The sequence below is a fragment of the Mesoplodon mirus genome (assembly GCF_964341445.2).
Source record: "Mesoplodon mirus genome assembly, chromosome: 15".
Taxonomy (NCBI): Eukaryota; Metazoa; Chordata; class Mammalia; order Artiodactyla; family Ziphiidae; genus Mesoplodon; species Mesoplodon mirus.
The window spans coordinates 49765057-49787982 of record NC_138991.1 but is presented as its reverse complement, the minus strand read 5'-3'; the positions used below and the strand labels follow the sequence as shown (position 1 = coordinate 49787982).

Below are 22926 nucleotides of genomic sequence, written 5' to 3'. Positions count from 1 at the left end.
GAAATGTGGAGGGGAAAATGTCAGTGCTCTGTGGAACTAAGCGGGCTAATAATACGGAAGGTGGGTAGTAGGAAGATTCAGGACAGGGCATTCTGGTGGAGAAATTAGAATACAATAGGGGCACACAAAGGCTTGAGCTAATTGTTGGTGATGGAAGATGGAAGAAAAAGTAGAAAAGCTCAGAGGACATTGTAATTAACTTTGGGTATGACGAACGAAGGAAAGAGAGGAAATGCAAGATGACACAAGGAATGATGACAAGAGATGACAAGAGATTCACGATGACAGAAAAGGAAGTAGAGGAGAAAATGGGGGCAGGGAGGCAGTGTCAGGGACACTGTCCTACTTGTATCTTTCCCAGATCCTGTGTAAATTTGTATAAAGAAGGACTCACCTGTCTACTGGCTGGATCCATTTAGAGTAGAAATTATTAGGGCAGGCTTTTCAAATTTTAATGTGCATAGAAGTCCCTTCGAGATCTTGTTAAAATGCAGACTCTGATTCAGTAAGTTTGGGGTGGGGTGTGAGATTCTGTGTCCTAGGCAGTGTTGATGCTGTGGACCATCCTTTGCATGCCAAGAAGTTAGGGGATTTCTATGCATATAAACCAGGTCTGACAGCCAAGGTTGTGAGGCTGTGAAAGAGATACCAGAATAAGCCGTTTCTTTCTCATCCCTAGGGATCGTCTTCATGCCAGGGACCACCCAGATGAAGGCCAAGGACATTCTCTACCGACTACAAGTGTCTAAAGCCAAGGGCATCGTGACCACAGATACCCTTGCCCCAGAGGTGGATTCTGTCGCTTCTGAGTGTCCTGCTCTGAAAACCAAGCTCCTGGTGTCTGACCACAGCCGTAAAGGGTGGCTGGACTTCCGATCACTGATTAAGTGAGTTTCTGGTCTGATGAATGTGCTTTCTGAGGAATGGCAGGAGAAAGTCACTCACTGTCAAGTGCTGGTAGAGAAGAAGCCAGTGGGAGGAAGCTCACCAGGTCTGAGCTTCTCTTCACAGCTGTGTCACTGATTTGCTGTGCAACCTTGGGCTAGTTCCTTCTCCTCTCTTGGCTGCAGTTGTTTTATGTATAAAATGAGGAAATTGAACTCCTATGGCTCTCTCACTAAAATATAATCATCCCCGTGCAAAGGAGATGTGTAAAGTCAGAGGGTTATTGTGTTGCATTTTCCTTGTAGGTGGGGAATCTGAATGTTATTTTTATGTAAATAATTAGCAATTAAAGAAGTTGAACAAAAGATTAAGATGAATTTTTAAGGTGAAACTTGAGACTGAGAAGAAAATGACAGGCAGCTTTGGGAGCAAACACTTTCCATGTCCTGGGGGTGGGTGTCTATAGGGACACCTTGAAGGAAAAGTTAGGGAAGTGCTGAAGGTAAGAAAGACCCCTCCACCTCCAAAACTCTGATTCTGCAAGCCTTCAGGCATTTTTCATATCACACACAAACCATGCTGGATTTGTTTTCTTGAAGTACTTCCACAGTGTTTAAAGCTCTTTACTTCAACCCCCAAGGGCAAATATTACAGTGAAATCACATCTTATGCTAGATTCTGAAGTCAGAGAATTAGATTAAAAGAGCTTAAACAAAGAATACTCATTAAAACTCGCCTAAATTTCCAGACTCAGTATGGTCTCATTTCTCCACAAGAGCCAGTGCTCCCTCCAGCACTGGGATTACTTGCAGCCTCTCTGACTGAGTACTATAGGAAGCTTGCATTTACAATTGTAATAGGCCCAAGAAAGAGACTCTCAGCCAAGGAGAAGCTCCCCAAGGACCAAGCAGATGGAGGGAGCTACGGATTCTACCTTCTACCTGTAGCTCATGCTAGGGCAGAGGTACATATATATATTCCTTACACTCTCATTCTCCCTAGCTTTCTCTTTCCCACCCCTCAACAGCAAGTTTATGAGGTTACGTTCCCGTGAAGCTAGTCTGTGTAAAATACAGGGTTAGCAGTGTGAGTAAAAGCATAGTATATGGATCACACTGAGTTTGAATCCTGGCTCTGCAACTTGCTGGCTATATGTCTTCAGGTTAGTTACTTAACTTTCTGAGCCTCAGTTTTCTCATCTACAAAATGGGCATAAAAGCAGTACTTACCTTTTAGGGTTGCTCTGAAGATAGAATGAGTTCTTATTTGTAAATCATTTACAGCATTGTCTGGAATCATTGGCAATACTATTTCAATGTTTATTAAATTAAAAATAATACATCATATTTTCCCCACTTTTTAAAATGAAGAAATCTCAGTCCACATATCCAAGTCACCCATAAACTTTGTTTGGTGCCTAATACTGGGAGTTGCAAACCCCAGTTTTCTGACTCCAAACCTCATATTGTTTCTTTTGCTTCCCCAGAGGATGGAAAAGCAGGAAACATGACTTCTGTCCTTTTGTGTTGAATCCCTTTGCAGGTCAGAATCCCCAGTTCACACCTGTATTAAGTCAAAGACCCTGGACCCAATGGCCATCTTCTTCACCAGTGGGACGACAGGCCTCCCCAAGATGGCAAAGCACAGCCATGGACTTGCTTTGAGATCCTTCTTCCCTTCATGGTAGGAGAGAGGGCACCAGCTTAGGAGCTGGGCCACAGATCTGGGGTGAAGTGTGTATGTATATGTGTATGTGCTGGGAAAAGATCTCCTGGTGGAATTGACCCCATGCTGTTTATCCTTTCTGCTCTCTTTGGTTCAGACTTCTAGGGTGTGAGAAGTATAGACTATGTATGAGTGTTTGCTGACAGAGGCATCTGAATGACAAAGGAGGCACATTTGGGTCCTGCCTGAGCACCTTCACAGGAGGCATGGAGGAGATGTGGGTGGAAACAGCAGGCATTCTGCAAATCACACAAATGACAAGCCCCTGTGTCCCTGTCAGTAGTTCCACGGTTTGGTGGGGAAAGATAAAATGCTCCAGCAATGTAACCTTACGTGACAGGTCCTCTCCTCTCCTTGATTGTGGACAAATTCGGCATAGAGTTTCCCAGTCATGAACTGTTAGGGAAAAATAATACCTGGAACTAAGCCACACCAGGCCACTGCCCTAACCTGGAACAAACATAGAGGCTGAAGCTGGGTTAACCATTTAATCAGTTTTAAACCAAACTCTTCTCCCTTCTCCCCGTCCCCCAACTAGTAATATTCAAACCAGACCATGTTCTATATACTTTGTACCTTATTAACCAGACCAGGGGGACAGAGAAAGCTTTTTGTAGATAGCTGGTATCTGTGCTAGTGATAACAACTGAGTAGCAAAATCCTGGAGGAATGGGGGTGGAGAGAAGGGAAGGATAGTATATTAGTCAGAATAGTATCTGAGGCTAACTGTATTTTGGAGTTAGCAGGAAATTACTGCAGCTGAAGACGTCTGATGTCCTCTGGTGCCTGGCAGACACAGGCTGGATTCTGGCTGTCGTAGGGTCCCTGCTTGAACCATGGACAGCAGGGTCTACAGTCTTTGTCCATCATCTGCCCCAGTTTGACCCCAAGGTCATTGTGCAGGTAAGAAGACGAGCCTTTTGATATCAACATACTCCTAGAAGAAACTCATTTCCAGTTCAAATGCTGGACCCAACTGAGAAAATACTTTATTTAGCAAAGAATCCTCTTAGCATAATATAACCCTGGCTCTGGGTTTCTCAACGTGTGAAGCACTGAATCAATCATTGTTTCAGAATTACATCAAGAGGTAACTTTGAAGAAAACACATATTCCAAACCTTTCCCTAGACCTATGGATCAGACTTTGTGGACCTGGGAACCAGAATATAGATTTTGAGAAATGAAAGCAAACAGAACAAGCTCAGGTCTCCTGATCCTGGATCCTGGCTCTACCAGGGCCAGGTAGCTGGTGTGTGAATGTTGTATTTGTGTGACCACTCAATTTAATGACGTATTTAGAAACAAAGGCGTTGGAATATGACAGATCTAGTTTCGTATCCCATGATTGACATTTATTGGTGGTTTACTTACCACTCTGAGCTTCAGTCTCCTTATCTGTAAAATGAGAGTCTTAATGGTTACTATCTCCACAAAATTGTTGGTAATATTAATGAGATGACATAGGAAAGGTGTGTAAAGTGCTTAGCCCTGAAACTAGCACAGAGAGAACACTCAGTAAATGGTAGCAGTTGCTGTTATGCATACACCATGGTAATAACTGAGGTCACCTGCGTGAACTCCTTCAACGTATTTCTCTTCACTTAAAAATTGTCTTTGTCGGGCTTCCTGGTGGCGCAGTGGTTGAGAGTCCACCTGCCGATGCAGGGGACACGGGTTCGTGCCCCGGTCTGGGAAGATCCCACATGCTGCGGAGCGGCTGGGCCCTTGAGCCATGGCCGCTGAGGCTGCGCGTCCGGACAGGCTCCAAGACGGGAGAGGCCACAATACTGAGAGGCCCGCGTACCGCAAAAAAAAAAAAAAAAAAAATTGTCTTTGTGTCTCCGCTCACTCCCCTGCTTTCTGTCTCAGAGGCAGACCTGCCCCTTCACCTCTCAGCGTCCAACTCCCTCCCGACACCTGCAGCCGATCCTGCTCTTTTCCCTGCCCTTCTGTTTGGAGCCCCTCTCTATTAATCTTTAACTCATTAAACCTTTTCTGCTGTATTTTCAATCTCTCACTTTTCATTGACTCGACTCCCTCAGTCCATAAACGTATTCAAAGCTCCTCCTCCTAAGGACACCTGCCCTTCACCCTGGTACACCTCGGACCAGCCCCGCCTCTCCTCCCTTAAGGTCAGATGGCTCCACAGAACATTCTCCACTTGCTACAGCTACCGCCTGTTCCCCAGCTCAGCCCTGAGCGCTGTAGTCACCCAAGGCTCTGCCCTCAACTTTCCCTCCCCTCTGAGCAGCTTCCTTTACTTCCATTTCTCCAGCAGGTACATCCACTCAGGTGGCTCTCAAAACTGTCCAGTCTTCTCTCTCCAGGCTAGTTCCCCCTGTTTTTCTACTGGTTGGTTAAGTTCATCTGATCATCCCTCCAACACCTGAAACTGTACCTCTCACTTCTCATTCCCTGCCCCTATGTCAATATCTGCCTCTCCATCATTATTTTCTGCCTGCATCCTGCCAGTCTCTGAGGCATAGAACTGCACAAACCACAATGAATCCACCTCTCTCCTTCCCCCACCAGGTCTAATTCTCCTTCCCCTACAAGGGGTGTCCCCAAACTCTCAGTGTATTTTAAGCTTGAATTATTTCAAAGAATTGAGTCTACAAATTTACCCCAAACCCTGCATTTGAAAGTTTAATGGTTTAATTGACTTTACAATTATTACTTGCATGAATTTTTAAAAATAAACTTTTTAAATTACTTGGTTTCAGTCTCTCCTATTGAAGATGGGAGATAGTGACAAAAATGAAAAATGTTACATTAAAAATTTACTATTCAAATTCACAAAACAAAACTTTCCCTTCATTCCCTCCCTACGCATCCCCTCAATTTAGACTTTCTTGTGTTGCGCCAATAGTACCTGACACATGCCATGTATGGAATTCATGCTCAATTTAGGTATACTGAAAGAATTAACAGATGAGTAAATGGGCTCTTCTAGAGGAGAGGTCAGAATTAAAATGCTAATAACAAACCCATGTTTTAAATCTTAATTTTAAAAATAAAATTTTTTCTCTCCTAACTCTCTAGACTTTATTCAAATACCCTATTACCCACTGCCTTGCTGCGACCTCTGTGTTTCGAATGATTCTGCAGCAGAATTTCACCAGGTATGGTAGAACTGGCTGCGGTTGGTAACAGGAATCTTCGGGTAGGATTTTAAGTAATCTGATGCACTGTGGTCTGACTGATTTTAGTTATGGTTCTTTGAGGATACTGTGTGTGGGGGGGGGGGTAAATATTGGTGGTGATATTTAGCAGCTAGTCTAATTGGTTCTTTAAACAGGATTCAGAGAACCAAATGAAACACTCAGTGAGCCTTGCATCATTGTGGGGTTTTTTTAATAAACATTTTTGTTGTGAAATAAACATACAGAAAACTATATAAGATATACATTTACAGATTAATGAATTGTTGAAAATAAAACAGCTATGTAACTGCTCACCCAAGGCACAAAAATAGAACATGGCCAGTGGCCCCAGAGACCTCCTCATGCCTCTCCATCTCTACTAAAGGAATCCACTATCTTGGTTTTTATGGTGTTCATTTCCTTATTTTCCCTCATAGCTTACATAGGAAATATCCCTAAACAAATTACTCTACTTTACTTGCTTTTGAACTTCATGTAATCATACATTATTCCGTAATATCTGGCTTCTTTTTTCAACATTATGTTTCTAAGTAGTGTCCGTGTTGTTAAATAATACTGGAGTTAATTTTCATTGCTGTATAACATTACATTTTATGAAAGTAGCACATTTTTAATCAGTTCTATTATTGGGCATTTGGGTAGTTTTCAGTTTGGGACTATTGATGATTAATGCTGCATTGAATTTTTGAACATGTACATAAATATGTAAACACACATTGCTGTAGATCTTCTCTGGGAGAGGAATTGCTTGGTCACACTGACATTGCACCCTACTACCTTATTTTCCAAAGTATTGAACCAAGGTATGCTCCCCCTAGCAGGGCTGGAGAATTCCCATTGTTCCACATCTTTGGCAATATTTGTTTTTGTCAAAGTTTTAATTTTTGCCAATCTGATGGGTATGTAGTATCACACTGTAATTTTGATTTTGCATTTCCCCATGTTTGTGGATTAATTTTTAGCTCACCTGAACTCTGCTCTTTGAATCTTATGGTTGTTTATGTATCTTTTAGTGACTCTGAAATTGAAATGGCTCCTTCAAAATCAGAGCTAACATGTTTTAGACATATAAGACTTAAAATATCAAGGAGTTCAATTTATGAAGATAACTGAAATACAGCTTGATTTTATTCATGAACCCTCAATCTGACAGAATTATGTTTCCAACTGTATATCAAAGCTCATATTACAGCTACTTGTTGCAACGTTCTTGAGATGGTGGATAAACCCCATAAAAATTCAACCAGGGCATGAATATTGACTCTATTGGAGACTCTGCCCATTTTATGTACTTTGGATCAAGCTCAAGAAGAATGAGGAACATACCCTCAATGAAGCCAGCCCTCCTGTCCGTCACTACAGGCTCTGTATATACGAGGAGAGGGTGAAAAGGGATTCTGCCACCTCCCTCACCCCTACGAGCTGGCTCAGCTCAGCCCCGTGCAAGGTGGTACTAAGACCCCAATCACTTCTACCCATTTCCTTCAGGGAATCCATCATTATTTTGTGATGGTTTTTGTATTACTTATGGAAATCTTCATGGGGAAAATAGATGAGAGGCTTTACATCACACAACGTACCTAGCAAACTACTGCAAATGTTCACAGCAGACTCTTCTGTTCTCTCCCAAATTCCTACTCTCAGGGCTGTTACCTGTGATCCTTCTTCTCTTTACTTACATGAACCCTGGTCTTCCTTGATGTCCCGAGCAATTCATTTCCAACCCCTAATTTGCATTCTCCAGCCAGAAACACAAAAGGCCTTCAGTTCACATAAGCCCACTCTTCCCAGAAGGCGGTAGAGTTCTATTACCATCCTAGCATATCCTTGGGGTCTTATCCCTCAGCCCTTATGGTTTATAAAAATAACCCGCTTAGCCACATAGAATGCTTAGGATGTGTTCCAAGCACACTTTTTTCCCTCTTGTTACATCAACATCCATATTCAATCCTGATCTCCCTGATTTAACCCATTAGCCTCACCACCACCACCACCACCTACGCCTGCCAGATGAGTTAACAGTTACCAACAGGAAATGACTTCCACTTGGACTTGACCATCAGTAAAATGCCCAGAAGGCAAGTAAGGAAGCGAAGAAGCAGAAGGATGAACGATCCAGATGACAATGCTCTGCGCTCTCCCTGGGCCTGGGGCAGAGCGCCCAAGCCCAGTCTGCGGGGGCTCTGTTGACACCTTGCCTTCCCCTCAGCCTCAGGTTCCCCACCCTGGAGCACTGCTGTACTGGTGGGGAGGCCCTGCTGCCCGAGGAGCAAGAGCTGTGGAGAAGACAGACAGGCATTCTGCTCTACCAGGCCTACGGACAGTCAGAAACGGTAGGTGAATGGTCCCTGTTGGCCAGTCAGGATGTGCTCGTCCGCTGAGCCCAGCAGATGAGCTGAATCCTGCTATGAGTGTGTGCAGAGGCCCCACTGTGCACACAGCATTGCTCAAAGCCAAGGGGAGGCTCCAGAGCTCTAGGCTCATTTGTCCCAAATAAATTTGCAGAAAAGACAATTGCAGCTCATCAACTTGTCAAAAGACCAATGTGCTGAAAAGTATTGGACAAACTTAGTAAGGGGTCTGAGGACATGGTGCCACTGTACTTGTGATAATTAGTTTAAGGGAACCCAGGAGGGGCACTGGCATAGAAGGCACTCTCCGGGAACATGGAAGCCACCACTGCAAGTCCTGTCCACTTCACCGTCCCTTCCTAGGCAGCAACCACAGGAGCAGGCAGGAGCTAGCCCCGGAAGTTCACTAGTTCATTTCTGGGTGTTTACGAGGAGAGCACACAGCTTTGATTGTGAGACACTAGCAGGAGGAGAGATCTTCTATATACACGCCACACACACACACACACACACACACACACACATACACATACACACAGTGTGATCCCAAAGAGGATCACTGACCAGTCAGGTGGGCAGGGCATTCAAAGTATAACACATGACTTGAACCTCAAGGACTTTATTCATGATAGTGTGGGCAGGTATTTACTTCTAACACATTTTCAATGCATTTCCGATGCTGGGCAGAGCCACTTTCCCCTACTTCCCTATCATCCCTTTAGCTGACAGAAGGATGACTGTCATCTCAGGGCCTGTAGCAAAATAGCTGTTTTAGTCCCAACTGACATACTTTTCTGACATTACTTTGCAAATAAATAAATAATTAGTTACTGGGTCTGCTTCCGGGCTTGAGAAATGTTAAGACTCTAGGACTGTCCTTGCTGGTTCAGTTTGCATTCAGACAGGGAGGGTGAGGTTAGAACTACATGCTACACCCATGACACTAGTCCCTTTGCATCAACTATTCATAACAACAGAATACTCCCCGATACCCGCATGGTGCTTTATTTCTCCAAACATTTTCACACCTATCCACTCATCTCTGCAACATTTTCCACGTGCCTGGAGTGTGAGCAGTGACATTGCAGAGGGGAAAGTACTTCCTCTCTCAGGAGCTCAGACCCCAGTTCAGATCCCAGCCTTGCCAGTTATAGGCTTCGAGACTATCAGCATATCACTGAATCTTGCAGAGTCTAGCTTCCCCATCTCCAAAATGGAAATATAATGCCAATCTTGCCAGGTTATGATAAGGTAAATGAAAGAAAGTATATAAAACTCTGGGCACAGTGTCCAACCCCTATTGCAGTTATGGTTGTCACTGTTGTTTTTAGGTAGGTATTGTGTTTAGATGCTGGGGGTGCAGAGACGGATGGGACAATCTCTATTCTCTGAATGCTCATTATCCACTGAGGGAAACAGACAAGCAGCAATACGAGTGTGGGGAAAAATACCACAGAAAGAGAATCTCCCAACTTCCTTTTATTAGGGACTGAAAGATAGCTAGTAGTAGTTGTTTATTGAATACTTGGTGTGTACCTGGCACACACTCACAAGCACTCAGGGATAATGTTATAATTACCCCCCTTTGACAGAGGAGGAGATCAAGGGGGATTACTTGGTACATAGCTAGTGAGTGGTGGAGTCAGGATTCAAACCTTGGTCTCTCTGTGTGTAAAGCGCTTAACTTTAGGAAGAATGATAATTTCGAGAACCATAAAGAAGGAATAAGGTTCATCAGGAAGACACAGGGGGTAGGGGAACAACGTGAACAATCTGAATAATCTCAGCACAGCTCTGAGAAGCAGTTGAGGCAGCTACAAGTAAATGGTTGTTAAATATACTCATGGCCCTCCTCGCAAAATGGACACATGTCTGGCATACAGTGGGCACTCCACACCCTACATTACATGCCCACAGCCCTGGGCTCCCTCCTCTGCTTCTTCTTGGCCTCTCCCACTGGACTCTGTAGCCCCAGCACCGGGCTCAGGCCCAGTCCAGGTCAGGTGCAGTGAATGTCTGCTGACTAGAGTGGGGTCAATGCCTTCTAGCTTCTCCATGAGGGCTCTTTGCACAGCATCAAATGACACCTGTGAGCAAGGATGCTGTGTTTTTGTGATCAGCCTGGACGCTTTGCCAACCCCCGTTCTCTTCTTTTGTGAACAGGGAATAAGTTGTGGCACTCTCCGGGAGATGAAGATCAAGCCGGGTTCCATGGGGAAGGCCATCCCACCCTATGACATTCAGGTCTGGTGGTAAAGACATTGGCAGAGAGCAGTTAGTGCTCAGCTAGGGTTGGACCATTGTGTGACACGAGGTGACAGAACAAGTCTTGCCTCCTGGCTGCCCTTCCTCTTCTCCGCCTACTTTTCCTCCAGTTTCCTGGGGAGGTTTCAGTTGAGACCTGCAATGTCCTGGGCATGAGTGCAGCTTGCCAGGACAGCCAGAGGCCTCACGCACCGAGCCTGGAAAAGAGTATTTGCAGTAGCACAGGCGGCTCTCTCCACTGCTGGTGCTTTTAGTTTTTCCTGATCCGTGTTTTCTATCTTGAAGACACATTTGTGATGTCTGTATATGCATGAAACACATAGACCCATGGCTTGGGTTTCACCATTTGCTGATTTCAAAGACTTTTGACCGTTTTATTCTATTTTCTGACAGGGCTCCTCTACCACAACCCCCTCCCCCAATGACCCCCACTGTGTCACATGAATGAGCCAGGCAGTGTTTGGGTGGGGCCGGAGTGTTGGGGGTCCCTGCAGGGTGGGGTTCACAGGTCTCTTGCTCCAGATCATTGATGACAAGGGCAACATCCTGCCGCCCCACACTGAAGGAAACATTGGCATCAGGATCAAGCCCACCAGGCCCATAGGCGTCTTCATGTACTATGAGGTAAGGACACACCATCTGCCCCCATGCGGCCCAAGAATATTTGCAGGGAGCTGTGTAGGTGGTAAGGGACTGGACTCAACTCTGCATCCTGAGGCTTCTTCCTTCTTCCTTTATTCACTCCAAGCCAATGAAACCTGTTCTAATTAATCTCAAAGCTCCTAGTGTGTTCGCACATCCCTTTCTGTCATAAGCCATCTGGCACTTATGGGCTGACTGATGGGGTAGAAAACAGCCTGGCTTCAGAACCACCAGACTTGGGGTCCAGTGATCTCTTATGGTTAAGAATGCTGGCTTTGGGTTCACATCATACCACCCCACTTACCAACAGGGTGCAAACAAATCTATTAATCTCGCTGAGCCTCCAGGGGCGCTATTATCCCCACTTTAAAGAGGAAGGAACTGCAGACTGGAAGCTTTACATGTCTTTCCCATGTCAAATAAATGGCAGGCTAGGATTCAAAGTGGTGTGTTTTGGAGCCCAAACTCTAAATGAGAAATCCAGGGACTACAGAAACCTACAATAGAGTATAAAGAAACCTGCTGTAACTCTTCATCAGACAAACCCTAGCTAGCAGTGGCCACTAAGAGGAAATCCTCAGCTTCCAAGATGGACTGTAGAAGGGCAGACAGACCCTGAAATTGATCTCAGACTCCATCTCCTTTCTACAAAGTCACAGCCACTGGTGTCACTGTTGTGCTCACACTATGGCCTTGGGTGGGTGGGTGGGGTCCAGTCCCTCTGTGGTACTATTGTCCAGAAGCAATCGTGCAAGCCTTAGCCTTAATTCTCAGTAGCACAGTTTAAAGGTTGGATAAAAGGGAAAATGAACACAGACTAACGTGTATAGATCAGCAGCTCTTAATAGTGCCTGCACGTTAGAATCATTTGAGGGAATTTTTTTTTAAATACTTGGATGCAACCACAGAGATTCTGGTTAAACTGAACTGGGGTGGCCCAAAGCCATGACTTAAAAAAAATTGTACATAACATATTTTATTTTGCAAAGATGTCTTCACATATGGCCACACTGATTTCCTTCATTTCACATGTTCCCATGGCAATGAGACATTTCACTCTTCCATTGAGATTTGTTGGCTTATATTCTGTTCTTTTATTTTCTTTTTATTGAGGCATAAATATATATATATATATATGATATAAAATTTATCCTTTTCATCATTCCTGAGCATACAGTTCAGTAGCACTGAGTTAAATTTCCAGTATTGCACAACCATCACCACTATGCATCTGCAGAAAATTTTCACCATCCCCAGAAGGAATTCTGTTCCCATTAAACAATAGCTGCCTAGTCCCCATCTCCCCAGCATTTGGTAACCTCTAATGGTACTTTTTGTCTTTAAGAACTTGCCTATTTTAGTTACCTCATATAAGTGGAATCATACATTTGCCCTTTTGTGTCTGGCTTATTTCACTTAGCACAGTGTTTTTAAGGTTCATCCATGTTTTAGCAAGCTGTCATCTTTTTGAGACTGAATAATATTCCATTGTATGTATATACTAAGTTTTGATGGACATCTGGGTTGTTTCCACCTTTTGGCCTTTGTGAATAATGCTGCTATGAACACTGATTGTGCAAGTAACTGTTTGGGTCCCTGCTTCCCTTCTGTTGGTTATATACCCAGAAATGGAATTGCTAGATCATATGGTAATTCTGTTTAACTTTTTGAGGAACTGCCATACATATTTTCCACATGCACAAGGGTTTTCATTTCCTCATATCCTTACATACACTTGCTATTTTCAGTTTATTTTTAATAATGGCCATTCTAATGGGTTTGAAGTGGTAACTCATTGCGGTTTTGATTGACATTTCTTTAATGACTAGCATCTTTTCGTGTTCTTATTGGCCATTTGTATATCTTCAGAGAATTGTCTATTCAAGTTCTTTGCCCATTTTTAATTGGGTTGTTCCTTTTTCTGTTGTTGTTTCTAAGTTGTAAGAGCTCTTTATGTAGGCTGGATATTAATACCTTATCAGATATGCAAATTATATGCTTTGCAAATATTTTCTCCCATTCAGTGGGTTGTCTTTTCACTTCCTTGATAGTATCCTATGACATACAAAGTTTTTAAATTTGGTGAAGAACATTTTATCTATTCAATATTTTTCTTTTATTTCTTGTGCTTTTGGTGTCATATTCAATAAATCATTGTGAAATCCAAGGCAAGATTTTCCTCTGTGTTTTCTTCCAAGAGTTTCATAAGCTCAGCTCTTACATTTAAGTTTTTAATCCATTTTGAATTAATTTTTGTGTATGATATAAGGTAACTTCATTCTTTTGCATGTGGACATCCAAGGTTCCAAGCACCATTTGTTAAAAAGACTGTCTTTCCCACCGAATGGTCTTGGCACCGTTGCCTAAAATCAATTGACAGTATATGTGAGGGTTACTTTTTGGGTTCTCTATGCTATTCCAGTGGTTTGTATGTCTCTTTTTATGAATGTATCACATTGTTTTGATTGCTATAGCTTTGAAGTAAGTTTCTGAAATCAGGAGTGTAAGTCCTCCAACTTTTCTCCTTTCTAAAGGTTGTGTTTGCACTTTGGGATCCCTTGAGATTTTATGTGAATTTTAGGATGGGTTTTTCTATGTCTGCAAAAAACACCATTGAAATTTTGATAGGGATTGCATTGAATCTGTAGATAATGTTGGGCAGCATTGTCACCTTAATATTGTCTCAAATCAATGAATATGGGATGCTTTTCCATTTATTTATGTCTTCTTTCTCTTTTTCAGCAGTGATTTTTAATCTTCAGTGTACAAGTCTTTCACCTTCTATACTAAATTTATCCTTAGTATTGTATTCTTATTGATGTTTTCTTAATTTCCTCTTTGGATTGTTAATTGTTAAAATATAGAACTGCACCTTAAATTTTGTGCATCGATTTTCTTTTCTATAACTTTGCTGAATTCCTTTATGAGCTCTAACAATTTGTGTGTGTGAGAGAAAGTTTTTTAGGGTTTTGTACATGTAAGATCATGTTATCTGTGAACAGATCTAGTTTTAATTCTGTTTCATTTTGGTGCCTCATTTCTTTTTCTTGCCTAATTGATCTGGGTAAACTTCCAATACTTTGTTGAGTAGAAATGGTGAGATCAGGCTCTCCTGTCTTGCTCCTGATCTTAAGAGAAAATCTTTTAGTCTTTCACCAGTGAGAATGATGTTGGCTATGCTTTTTTTTAAAATGTATGGCCTTTGTCATGTTGAGGATATTCCTTCTATTCCTAGTTTATTAAATAAACTGAGTTTTTTTTTATCATGGAAGGATACTGAATTTTGTTAAATGCTTTCTCTGCACCTGTTGAATAGATATGGGGCCCCCCAGACCCCAGTTTCGTTCTATTAGCATGGTTCATTACATTGATTGATTTTCATATGTTGAACCAGGAATAAATCCCAGTTAGACATGGTATATAATCCTTTTAATATGTTGCTGAATTCTGTTTGCTAGCATTTTGCTGAGAATTTTGCCCCAATTATTCATAAGGGTCTGTAGTATTCTTTTCTTTCTTTTTTTTTTTTTTGGCGGTACACGGGCCTCTCACTGTTGTGGCCTCTCCCATTGCGGAGCACAGGCTCCGGACACGCAGGGTCAGCGGCCATGGCTCATGGGCCTAGCCGCTCTGCGGCATGTGGGATCTTCCCGGACCGGGGCATGAACCCGTGTCCCCTGCATTGGCAGGCGGACTCTCAACCACTGCGCCACCAGGGAAGGCGTCAGCTAATGTTTTGACAGAGATTTTCTTGAGTGCCAAGAGGTCAAACAAACAAAAATACCAATAACAACAAAAAGGAGAGAACAACCAATGTACAAGTTAGGTCTGTGCTGGGGTACTCCTTCACCACTTAGCTAGGCTTGCTCTGAGCCGAGAGATCAGTCTGAGGTGAAAGCTTAAGGTCTTCTTAGGACTCTTGTGAGCACATGTCTTGCTCAGGTATGTACATGGTTTTCTAAATACCGCCATGTGCACAGCTGTCTTGAACACCCTAATTTCCCGAAAGACTCTCACCCCAGCTTCTCCTCCAGACCTTGATGATCTATTGTATATCTATCTCCATCAATAATTTCTTATCTCAGGCATCTTTTAGTTTTGTAGTCTTCCAAGTAGCTTCTATGAACAGTGCCTATTGCTTTTCCCTCTTATATTCTGAGTTACACGAGCTGGGTGCCTTGCACCAGTCCTCCAATTAGCCTGAGATAGGTTACAACAGGTGTGCACAATAATTTGCAAATGAGATCTTCTCTCTCTGGTTGGAGCAGGGGGACTGGAAACTGGGCTGCCATCTGCTCAAGACTAAAACTGCCATGTAGGAGAAAGGCTGGAGCAAGGGTGAATAAAGTGTCACAAAACTTTTCGACCATTTTCAAGAAGGCTTTTTCTTGATTGGGTATTTATAAGGTTGTTTTAAGCCTTTGACTCTTTCCCAGACGTCGTACATAGTCAATTCAACTTCTTGTACTTTTTTGTGGTTTTCTGGGGGAAATGAGACCTTAAGTCTTCCTCATATGCCATGTTTTTTTTGACATCACCCACCAGTAGCACTTTTTAAAAGTAGTCAAGGTGAAGAACTCACTTTGGTGCCTCTGTAGACTCTGACCCTCTCTGTGTGGTGGATGTGATACTATTCTCCTACCATTCAGGAGCTCTTCAATGGCTCTGAGAACCTACTTCCAAGAAGTTCAGGTCCAGAGAGACAAAGGAATTCCTTCCCTGGGTGTGGGAGTCCCATCTGCAAGGTTCCAATCTTTGACCCTACCTCAGATGATTGACATCAAGAAATTTCATTTCCTTCAGAGAAGACCTGTCCACAGGGACGTGTCAGGTCAACTGTATCACAGTACACTGAGATGGACAGCAGTTCAAATGGTACATGAATTGGCGGTGGGACTTTTTCTGTACCCTTTGATGTGGTGTCTCCTAAATTTCAGTCATTCAAGTCCACATCAACTATTTTCTGCCATATCCATGCACCATCTATACTATTAATTACATTATTTTTCACTTTAAATCAAATTATTCCTTTAAAGCATTTGTTTAAAAAAGAATTTGATCTGGTATCTCAAGTGGAAAACAGTATCTCTTGCCAGAAACAGGAGGCAATTATAACCATAACTATAATACACACAAAACATTTTCTTAAATTCTAGCTAACTTCTATTTTCACTAAAAGTCCTGAAATGGTGTAATAACTCTAAATGGAAAGTTACCTTTAAAACTGTCTAAAAATAAAAAATTAAAGGCAAAAAATGCTCTGAAACAGAAACTTATCTTACTCTTGGTAGCTCCAGAGCTTTTAAAAATATGTCCGAGAATCTCAATATAACCAATTGGACGGGACTCTAAAAAAGGATGCAATTTAATGTTTAAAGATTTTTTTCCTGAAACCTCTTAAAATTATTCCATGTTCCAGAAGAAGAAAAATCCCAACACAGTGCTTAGTGGTCACATGCATAGGCTGTAAATTCAAACGCCAACCCTCCCACTGCCCAGCTGAGTGACTTTGAGGGAGTTATTGTGCCTCCTTGAACATCAGTTTCCTCTTCTGTAAAATGGGCTAAAAAATGCCAGCCTCACACAAATCTGTAAGGTTCACAGCAGCTCTATGCATAATAGTTAAAAATGAAACTACGCAGGTGCCGTTCAGTGGGTGAATGGTTGACCTGTGTCTCATCTGAAACGTGAGATACTGTTCAGCAATAAATATGATCAAACTATTGATGAACACATTAGTGTGGATGGATCCCCAGAGAATGATACTGAGTTTAAAAAAAGAGCCACTCCCAAAGGTTATATACTATATAATTCCATTTATGTGACATTATTAAAATGACAAAATTACAAAAATGGAGAATAGGTTAGTCATTGCCAAGGGGTTAGTTATGGGAAGGGAGGAGGAAGAAGGGAGAGGAGAGAGGTGGATGTGGATATAAAAGCAACGTGAGAGATCCTGGTGATGATGGGACTGTTCTGTACCTTGATGGTGGTGGAAGATACATGGACTTACACATGTGATAAAATGGCATAGAACTAGATACACTCACACGCACATATGAGTACAAGTAAAAAACTGGGGAAGCCTGATTAGGATTGGTGGATGGTATCAATGTCAATGTGCTGGTTATGATATTGAGCTATATATTTGCAAGATGTTATTATTGGGAGAAACTAGGTAAAGGGTACATGAGGTCTCTCTGTATTATTTCTTATAACTGCATGCAAATATACAATTATCTTAAAAGTTTAATGAAGAATACCAGCTTCATAGGCTTTCTGTGAGGCTCAAATGAGGTAATATTTTGGGAAGAAAATTCATTCAGCAAACATTTATTGACACCTCCCATCTGTCCAGCCACTGTGTAAATGCAGAGCTTATAACAGTGAAGAAAAGAGAGTTATGCTAGAGCGGAAATTTTATTTTACTGGAGTGGCACACAAAAGTGAGTTGTTATGTTTAAAAATTGTTCTGGAGACATCCCTGGTAGCGCAGTGGTTGAGAGTCCTCCTGCCAATGCAGTTCAATCCCTGGTACAGGAAGATCCCTCATGCCGCAGAGCAGCTAAGCCTGTGTCCCACAACTACTGAGCCTGCACTCTAGAGCCCATGAGCCACAACTACTGAGCCCACGTGCCGCAACTACTGAAGCTCGCACACCTAGAGCCCACGCTCCGCAACAAGAGAAGCCGTCGCAACGAGAAGCCCGCGGCCCTCAATGAAGAGTAGCCCCACTCGCCGCAACTAGTGAAAGCCCGCTTGCAGCAACGAAGACCCAACACAGCCAAAAATAAATAAATAAATGAATGAAATGAAAAAAATGGTTCTTAAAATTGGTTGAACATTGTTCACTAATTGACCAGTAGCATGCATTGAGTGCTTGCATGTAATGAAAGTAGACTCAGAGAGATTCTAAAAATTTCCCAGGTGCCAGGTAGAGCCAGAAGCGGGATTCAAACCCAGATCCGAGCCCATTGCTGTAGCTCATCATCTCTAAACTCACTAAACTCTTTGCAGAGTAACCCAGTGAAGACAGCCGAAGTGGAGTGTGGGGACTTTTACAACAGTGGGGACAGAGCGACTATTGATGCAGAGGGCTACTTCTGGTTCCTGGGGAGGGCCGATGATGTCATCAATGCCTCCGGGTAGGTGTGGCTGACGCTGAGCAGAAGGTACCACCCTCACGAGCCTGGTGGGAGGTAGCATGCCCAGACATTCCTTCATGCCTTGGTGAGGGACTCTCAGCCTAACTCTGAACCAAAGTAAGACATCAGGCAAGTTAAAGGCACTGGGAAGGGAAACTTTACTTTGGTCCCTATTTGTTGAGGGACCTTATTCTGTGTGCCCCTCTGATGAACCACATGTCACAGAAACACATAACAACAACACAACAATAATAAAATTCACCTTTATGGAATACGTACTATGTGACCGTACTCTCTGTAGAGCTTTATATGACCACCTCCCAATGCTGTAAGGTAGATGTGATTATGCCCATTTTATATTATTTTAATTTTTTTTGGTGGGGGAGGGGGTGGGTGTAGACCTGACAGTGCGCGGCATGCAGGATCTTAGTTCCCCGACCGGGGATTGAACCCGTGCTCCCTACAGTGGGAGCACGTAGCCCTAACCACTGGGCCCCCAGGGAATTCCCATGATTATGCCCATTTTACATGAGGAAATGGAGTCAGTGACCAGTGAAAAACGTTGCCTGAAGTTTCAAAGACAGTACAGGGTGCAGGCCAGATTTGAATGAAGGCGGTCTGACTCCAAGTCTGTTGTTCCTAACTCTTACATGATTTATAAAGAACAAAAATGACACGTTACACTAGAATCATAAGTTTTCTTGGGAATTTCAGGAAAATTGAGTTTGTTGTTTTTAATTTCTAAAACAAATGCTGATATAGTGAGGAACAGGGTGTAAAATCTGTACAAATGTTTAAGCTAAGGAGTTTTCATGCCAGGGGAAGCTGCTTGAGCTTGAGACAAGCCCCAGAGCTCTGGGAGGATGAAGCATTCACCTCCTCTCTCACCTGGGGAGCACCTGAGCCTTGTATTTCTTAGCATGGAACGTTCAGGACTTCACATTTCAGTCCCATTACACAGGGCTCTGGCGCCCCGTGACAGATACCCTCCGTGCCAAGGGAAGATGTGTCTTCCCAAAGATGCGATCTGAGGGCCTGGGTCACCCTCGCCCGGGAATTGGCTCAGAAGGAACCATTGGTCCTGCAGGTACCGCATTGGGCCGGCAGAAGTGGAGAACGCCCTGGCAGAGCACCCAGCGGTGGCTGAGTCCGCTGTGGTGAGCAGCCCGGACCCGATTCGAGGGGAGGTGAGGGTCGGGACGTGGAGGTCATCGTGGCTGGGTGTGGGGCTGGGAGGGCAGGTGAGGGGAAAACTTCCAGGCCATACCTACCCAGCCTTGGACCTAGGGTGAAGGGAGGGCATGCTTGGTGTGCATGTGACTTACACGATGTGGTCAGCAGGGGGCACTGTGGCCTCATCTGTGACTGAAACGATGCTGACTGTGAATGCTGCTGCTGCTGCCATCTAGTAGTTAATCAGCTCTTACTGGGTGTCGGCTCATTTATCCCTCACAGAACACAATGAATTAAGGGCTCTTTTAGTACCTTTTTGCAGAGAAGGAAACAGAGGCATAAAGAGGTTAAGTAACTTGCCGGGATGACAAGCTAATAAGTGGTGGGAAAATGAGCACTCTGGCTCCAGAGCAGGCATCCTTGACTCAACAAGTGTTTATTGAACACCTTCTATGTACAATCCCTGTGTAGTTAAATGAGGACATAAATAATAATAGGAAACTAATAAATTACCAACATTTATTAAATGCCCTCAAGGTCTTAACTATTATTAAATGCCCACAGAACTCTACCTATAATAATAGTGAAAATGGTGATGATAACAATGATAGGAATACAAATACGTTTAAACTGGCTTCACGCTTTATGTGTATTATCTCATGGATTCTTTACATAAACCTGGTAAGGAATGAACCTGTCCTCTCCCCATTTCGCAGAGAAGGAGATCAAGATTAAGATAGGCTAAGTAATGTTCCAAGGCAAAGAGTGGAAATTGGAAGTATTGGGATTTGAACCTGGGATTTCCAAAGGCTCTACTGTCAGTTTGTTTTCCCATTAATTTAGTAAGCATTTACTCTTTATTTTTAAATTTTTATTTATTTATTTATAGGCCGCGCAGTGTAGCATGGCACGCAGGATCTTAGTTCCCTGACAGGGATCGAACCCGCGGCCCCTGTGGTGGGAGCGCGGAGTCTTAACCACTGGACCTCCAGGGAAGACCCAGGCATTTACTCCTTAAACTATAATTTGGTTGTCACTCGCCCTGAGCCTCCACTCTGGTTCTTCACCACAGGTAGTGAAGGCTTTCATTGTCCTGACCCCAAACTTCCTGTCTCATGATCGAGACCAGCTCACCAAGGAGCTGCAGCAGCATGTGAAGTCAGTGACAGCCCCGTACAAGTACCCAAGGAAGGTGAGTGAGAGCAGACGGTTGGGGTCTGGTCCCTGTGAGTGGTTCTGGGGGCTCCACTGCCTCAAGTCTCATACAGTGTCTGGGGTGAAGCCTAAGTAGCCAAGAGCACTAATATTTTTCTCTGCAGAAGAAGCATTTCAGCTTAGGGGTGTGAGGGAGCCCACTGAATCGGATGGAACCTCGATCCTGTGTCAGAAACTCATCCATTGCTGGAGTGTCAACCTAAAGAAAAATATCAGACAATTGCCCAAAGATATCCAAGAAGGTTATTTATAATCTTTCAAAATTTGAAAAAGACACCCAAACCAGCAACTTCCAAACTATTAAAACGCATTATTTTTCGTGAGAAATACATTCTATATTGCAATCCAATACACATATACCTACACAACAAACAAAAAAGAACAAAATGATATTTACCCTAACAACGTGTAATACATTCTGATATTTTTTGTTCAACTTCATTTGTTTTAAATGCTGTGCACAACCTATAAAACTGTGCAGCAATAGAGAAATGATGAAATTACTCATGGAATTTAATATTATTCTGTAATTTAAACTGATGATGCAGATTTTTTAACATAAAATATCACAATAATATATTATTGAGATAAAAAAGCAGGCTAAGAAATAACGTATGTAGTGCTATCTGATATGTTTAAAAACAAGTTAAAATTTCCTTCTTTTGTAGTAATACTTTGCTGCATTGTCTGAATGTTTACAATCAGTACATATTACAAAGCTATATAGCTAACGTTTATTGAGCATTTACTGTCTGTACCAGTCCCTGGACTCAAGGCTTTACATGCGTTATTATTTCATTTAATCCTCCCCACAACCTGAGATAATCATCCCAGTCTACAGAGAGGAAACTGAGGCTTAGAGACTCAAAGTAAATTGCCTGAGATTACAGTAAATAGAAGCTGGATTCAACCCCATGTGTATCTGACAACAGAGTTCATGCTGCTAACATTAGGATCTGATGCTTTATCGAGAGTAGAAGAGAGGATGCGTACCAGTCAGGAAGGGCTACATGTTACTGTGGGTAACAAACAGTCCCAAAGTTGCAGTGGATTATAACAAGGACGGTGGCTTTCTTGCTCACGCCACTTGTCCACCATAGCTTTCCCGGAGCCTTTGCTCCACATCCGCTCATCCTGGGACCAGGATAAAGGAGCAGCCACCACGTAGGTACCTCCCAGAGAACTAGAAGAGATGGACAGAGTGGGTGGCCTGTCTCAATGACTCCCAACTTTTCTGTTAGAGGTGGCACACTTCACTCCTACTCATATTTCACTGGTCAAAGTACATCAAAGGGCTGCATCCAACTTCAGGAGGTCAGAGGAGAATCTGACATAAATGGTGGACCCCATTAAGGCCCCCACATGGCGCCAGCCTGTCTGGGGGACTGTGAGAGGGCAAAGGAGGAGAGCTGAGGGTTGATAGAAAATGACGGGGTGACTTGGTCAGAATGTGTTTGCTTTATCCTCAACCAGGTGGAGTTTGTCTCAGAGCTGCCCAAAACCATCACTGGCAAGATAAAAAGAAGTGAACTCCGGAAGAAGGAGTTTGGTCAGATGTAATTGGCAATAAACTCAGAAACCACTGGGTGATGTTGGCCAAATGCCTGGCGGCCTCAGTTTCCTCACGATGGTGAGGGTGAGGAGAGGAACACTGAGAGGGTTGACTTGAAGGAGAGCCAGGAGTGTCAACATTCCAGCATTTTTGTTCTTTTAAATTAATATCAGTCACTATCCTTCCTCCAAGTTCCCTGTTCCTTTCAGATTGCCCAGCTGAGCGCTCAGAATGGGGCTGAAGCAAATTAAATACTGACTCAGCATCCACAGTGAGTCTGTTGTGCATTTATTCTGCGAAAGATCCAGTGCTAAATGCTGTCCCTCCTAATTCCCCCAACCCCCATCAGAGATTGCCCCGGGGCCTGATTCTCCCTCCTGGTTCCAGAGACTCTGTGACCCAGTCAATGACCAGGACATAGAGGTCTCGGAGGAACAGTCCATGTGGCCCCCGGGGTCTGCTCCTGCCTGGCTTGCCTCTGCCCACCTGGGGGTGAGGCGGGAGGCAGGGCATCGTGGTGTCTGGGGAATGGAGAAGAGGGGAGGGCAGCCCAGCTTGGTGACGACACTCGCCTGCCACACCATCCCTCACCTGCCCCCTCCAGTGGACCCACTGCCTCTCCTCCCACCAATAATGCTGCTGCTGTTACTGCTTGCAGGTCCCAGCCTGGACCAGTGCAGGTGAGTGAGGGCCCTGCCCTCTGGGGGCCCAGGAATCCTGCAGGACTCCTCCAGCCCTTCCCAGGGACCCAGGAGCTTTGTTCCCCAGCCCCTCCCCAGGGGCCCGCAGTCCTCCCCAGACACCTCT

At 43.6% G+C, this 22926-nt stretch overlaps 1 protein-coding gene across 3 annotated transcripts in view; it reads left to right on the top strand.

The window, feature by feature from the left end:
* Positions 1–22388, top strand: part of LOC309817370 (acyl-coenzyme A synthetase ACSM1, mitochondrial-like) — a gene marked incomplete at its 5' end in the record, with an annotated part of 34243 nt that extends 11855 nt beyond the window's left edge. Inside the window, 11 exons of one of the 3 annotated variants that reach the window (XM_082645627.1) lie at positions 680–887; positions 2428–2568; positions 3354–3513; positions 5655–5734; positions 7986–8109; positions 10291–10371; positions 10915–11016; positions 18052–18179; positions 19267–19366; positions 20425–20544; positions 22041–22388. In XM_082645627.1, coding sequence (XP_082501753.1) covers positions 680–887; positions 2428–2568; positions 3354–3513; positions 5655–5734; positions 7986–8109; positions 10291–10371; positions 10915–11016; positions 18052–18179; positions 19267–19366; positions 20425–20544; positions 22041–22127 — 1331 coding nt within the window. In that variant the 3' untranslated portion in view covers positions 22128–22388. The remainder of the gene's footprint in view (positions 1–679; positions 888–2427; positions 2569–3353; positions 3514–5654; positions 5735–7985; positions 8110–10290; positions 10372–10914; positions 11017–18051; positions 18180–19266; positions 19367–20424; positions 20545–22040) is intronic. The other 2 variants (XM_082645626.1, XM_082645628.1) reach the window with 2 other exon arrangements.
* Between the last annotated feature and the right edge of the window lie 538 nt (positions 22389–22926).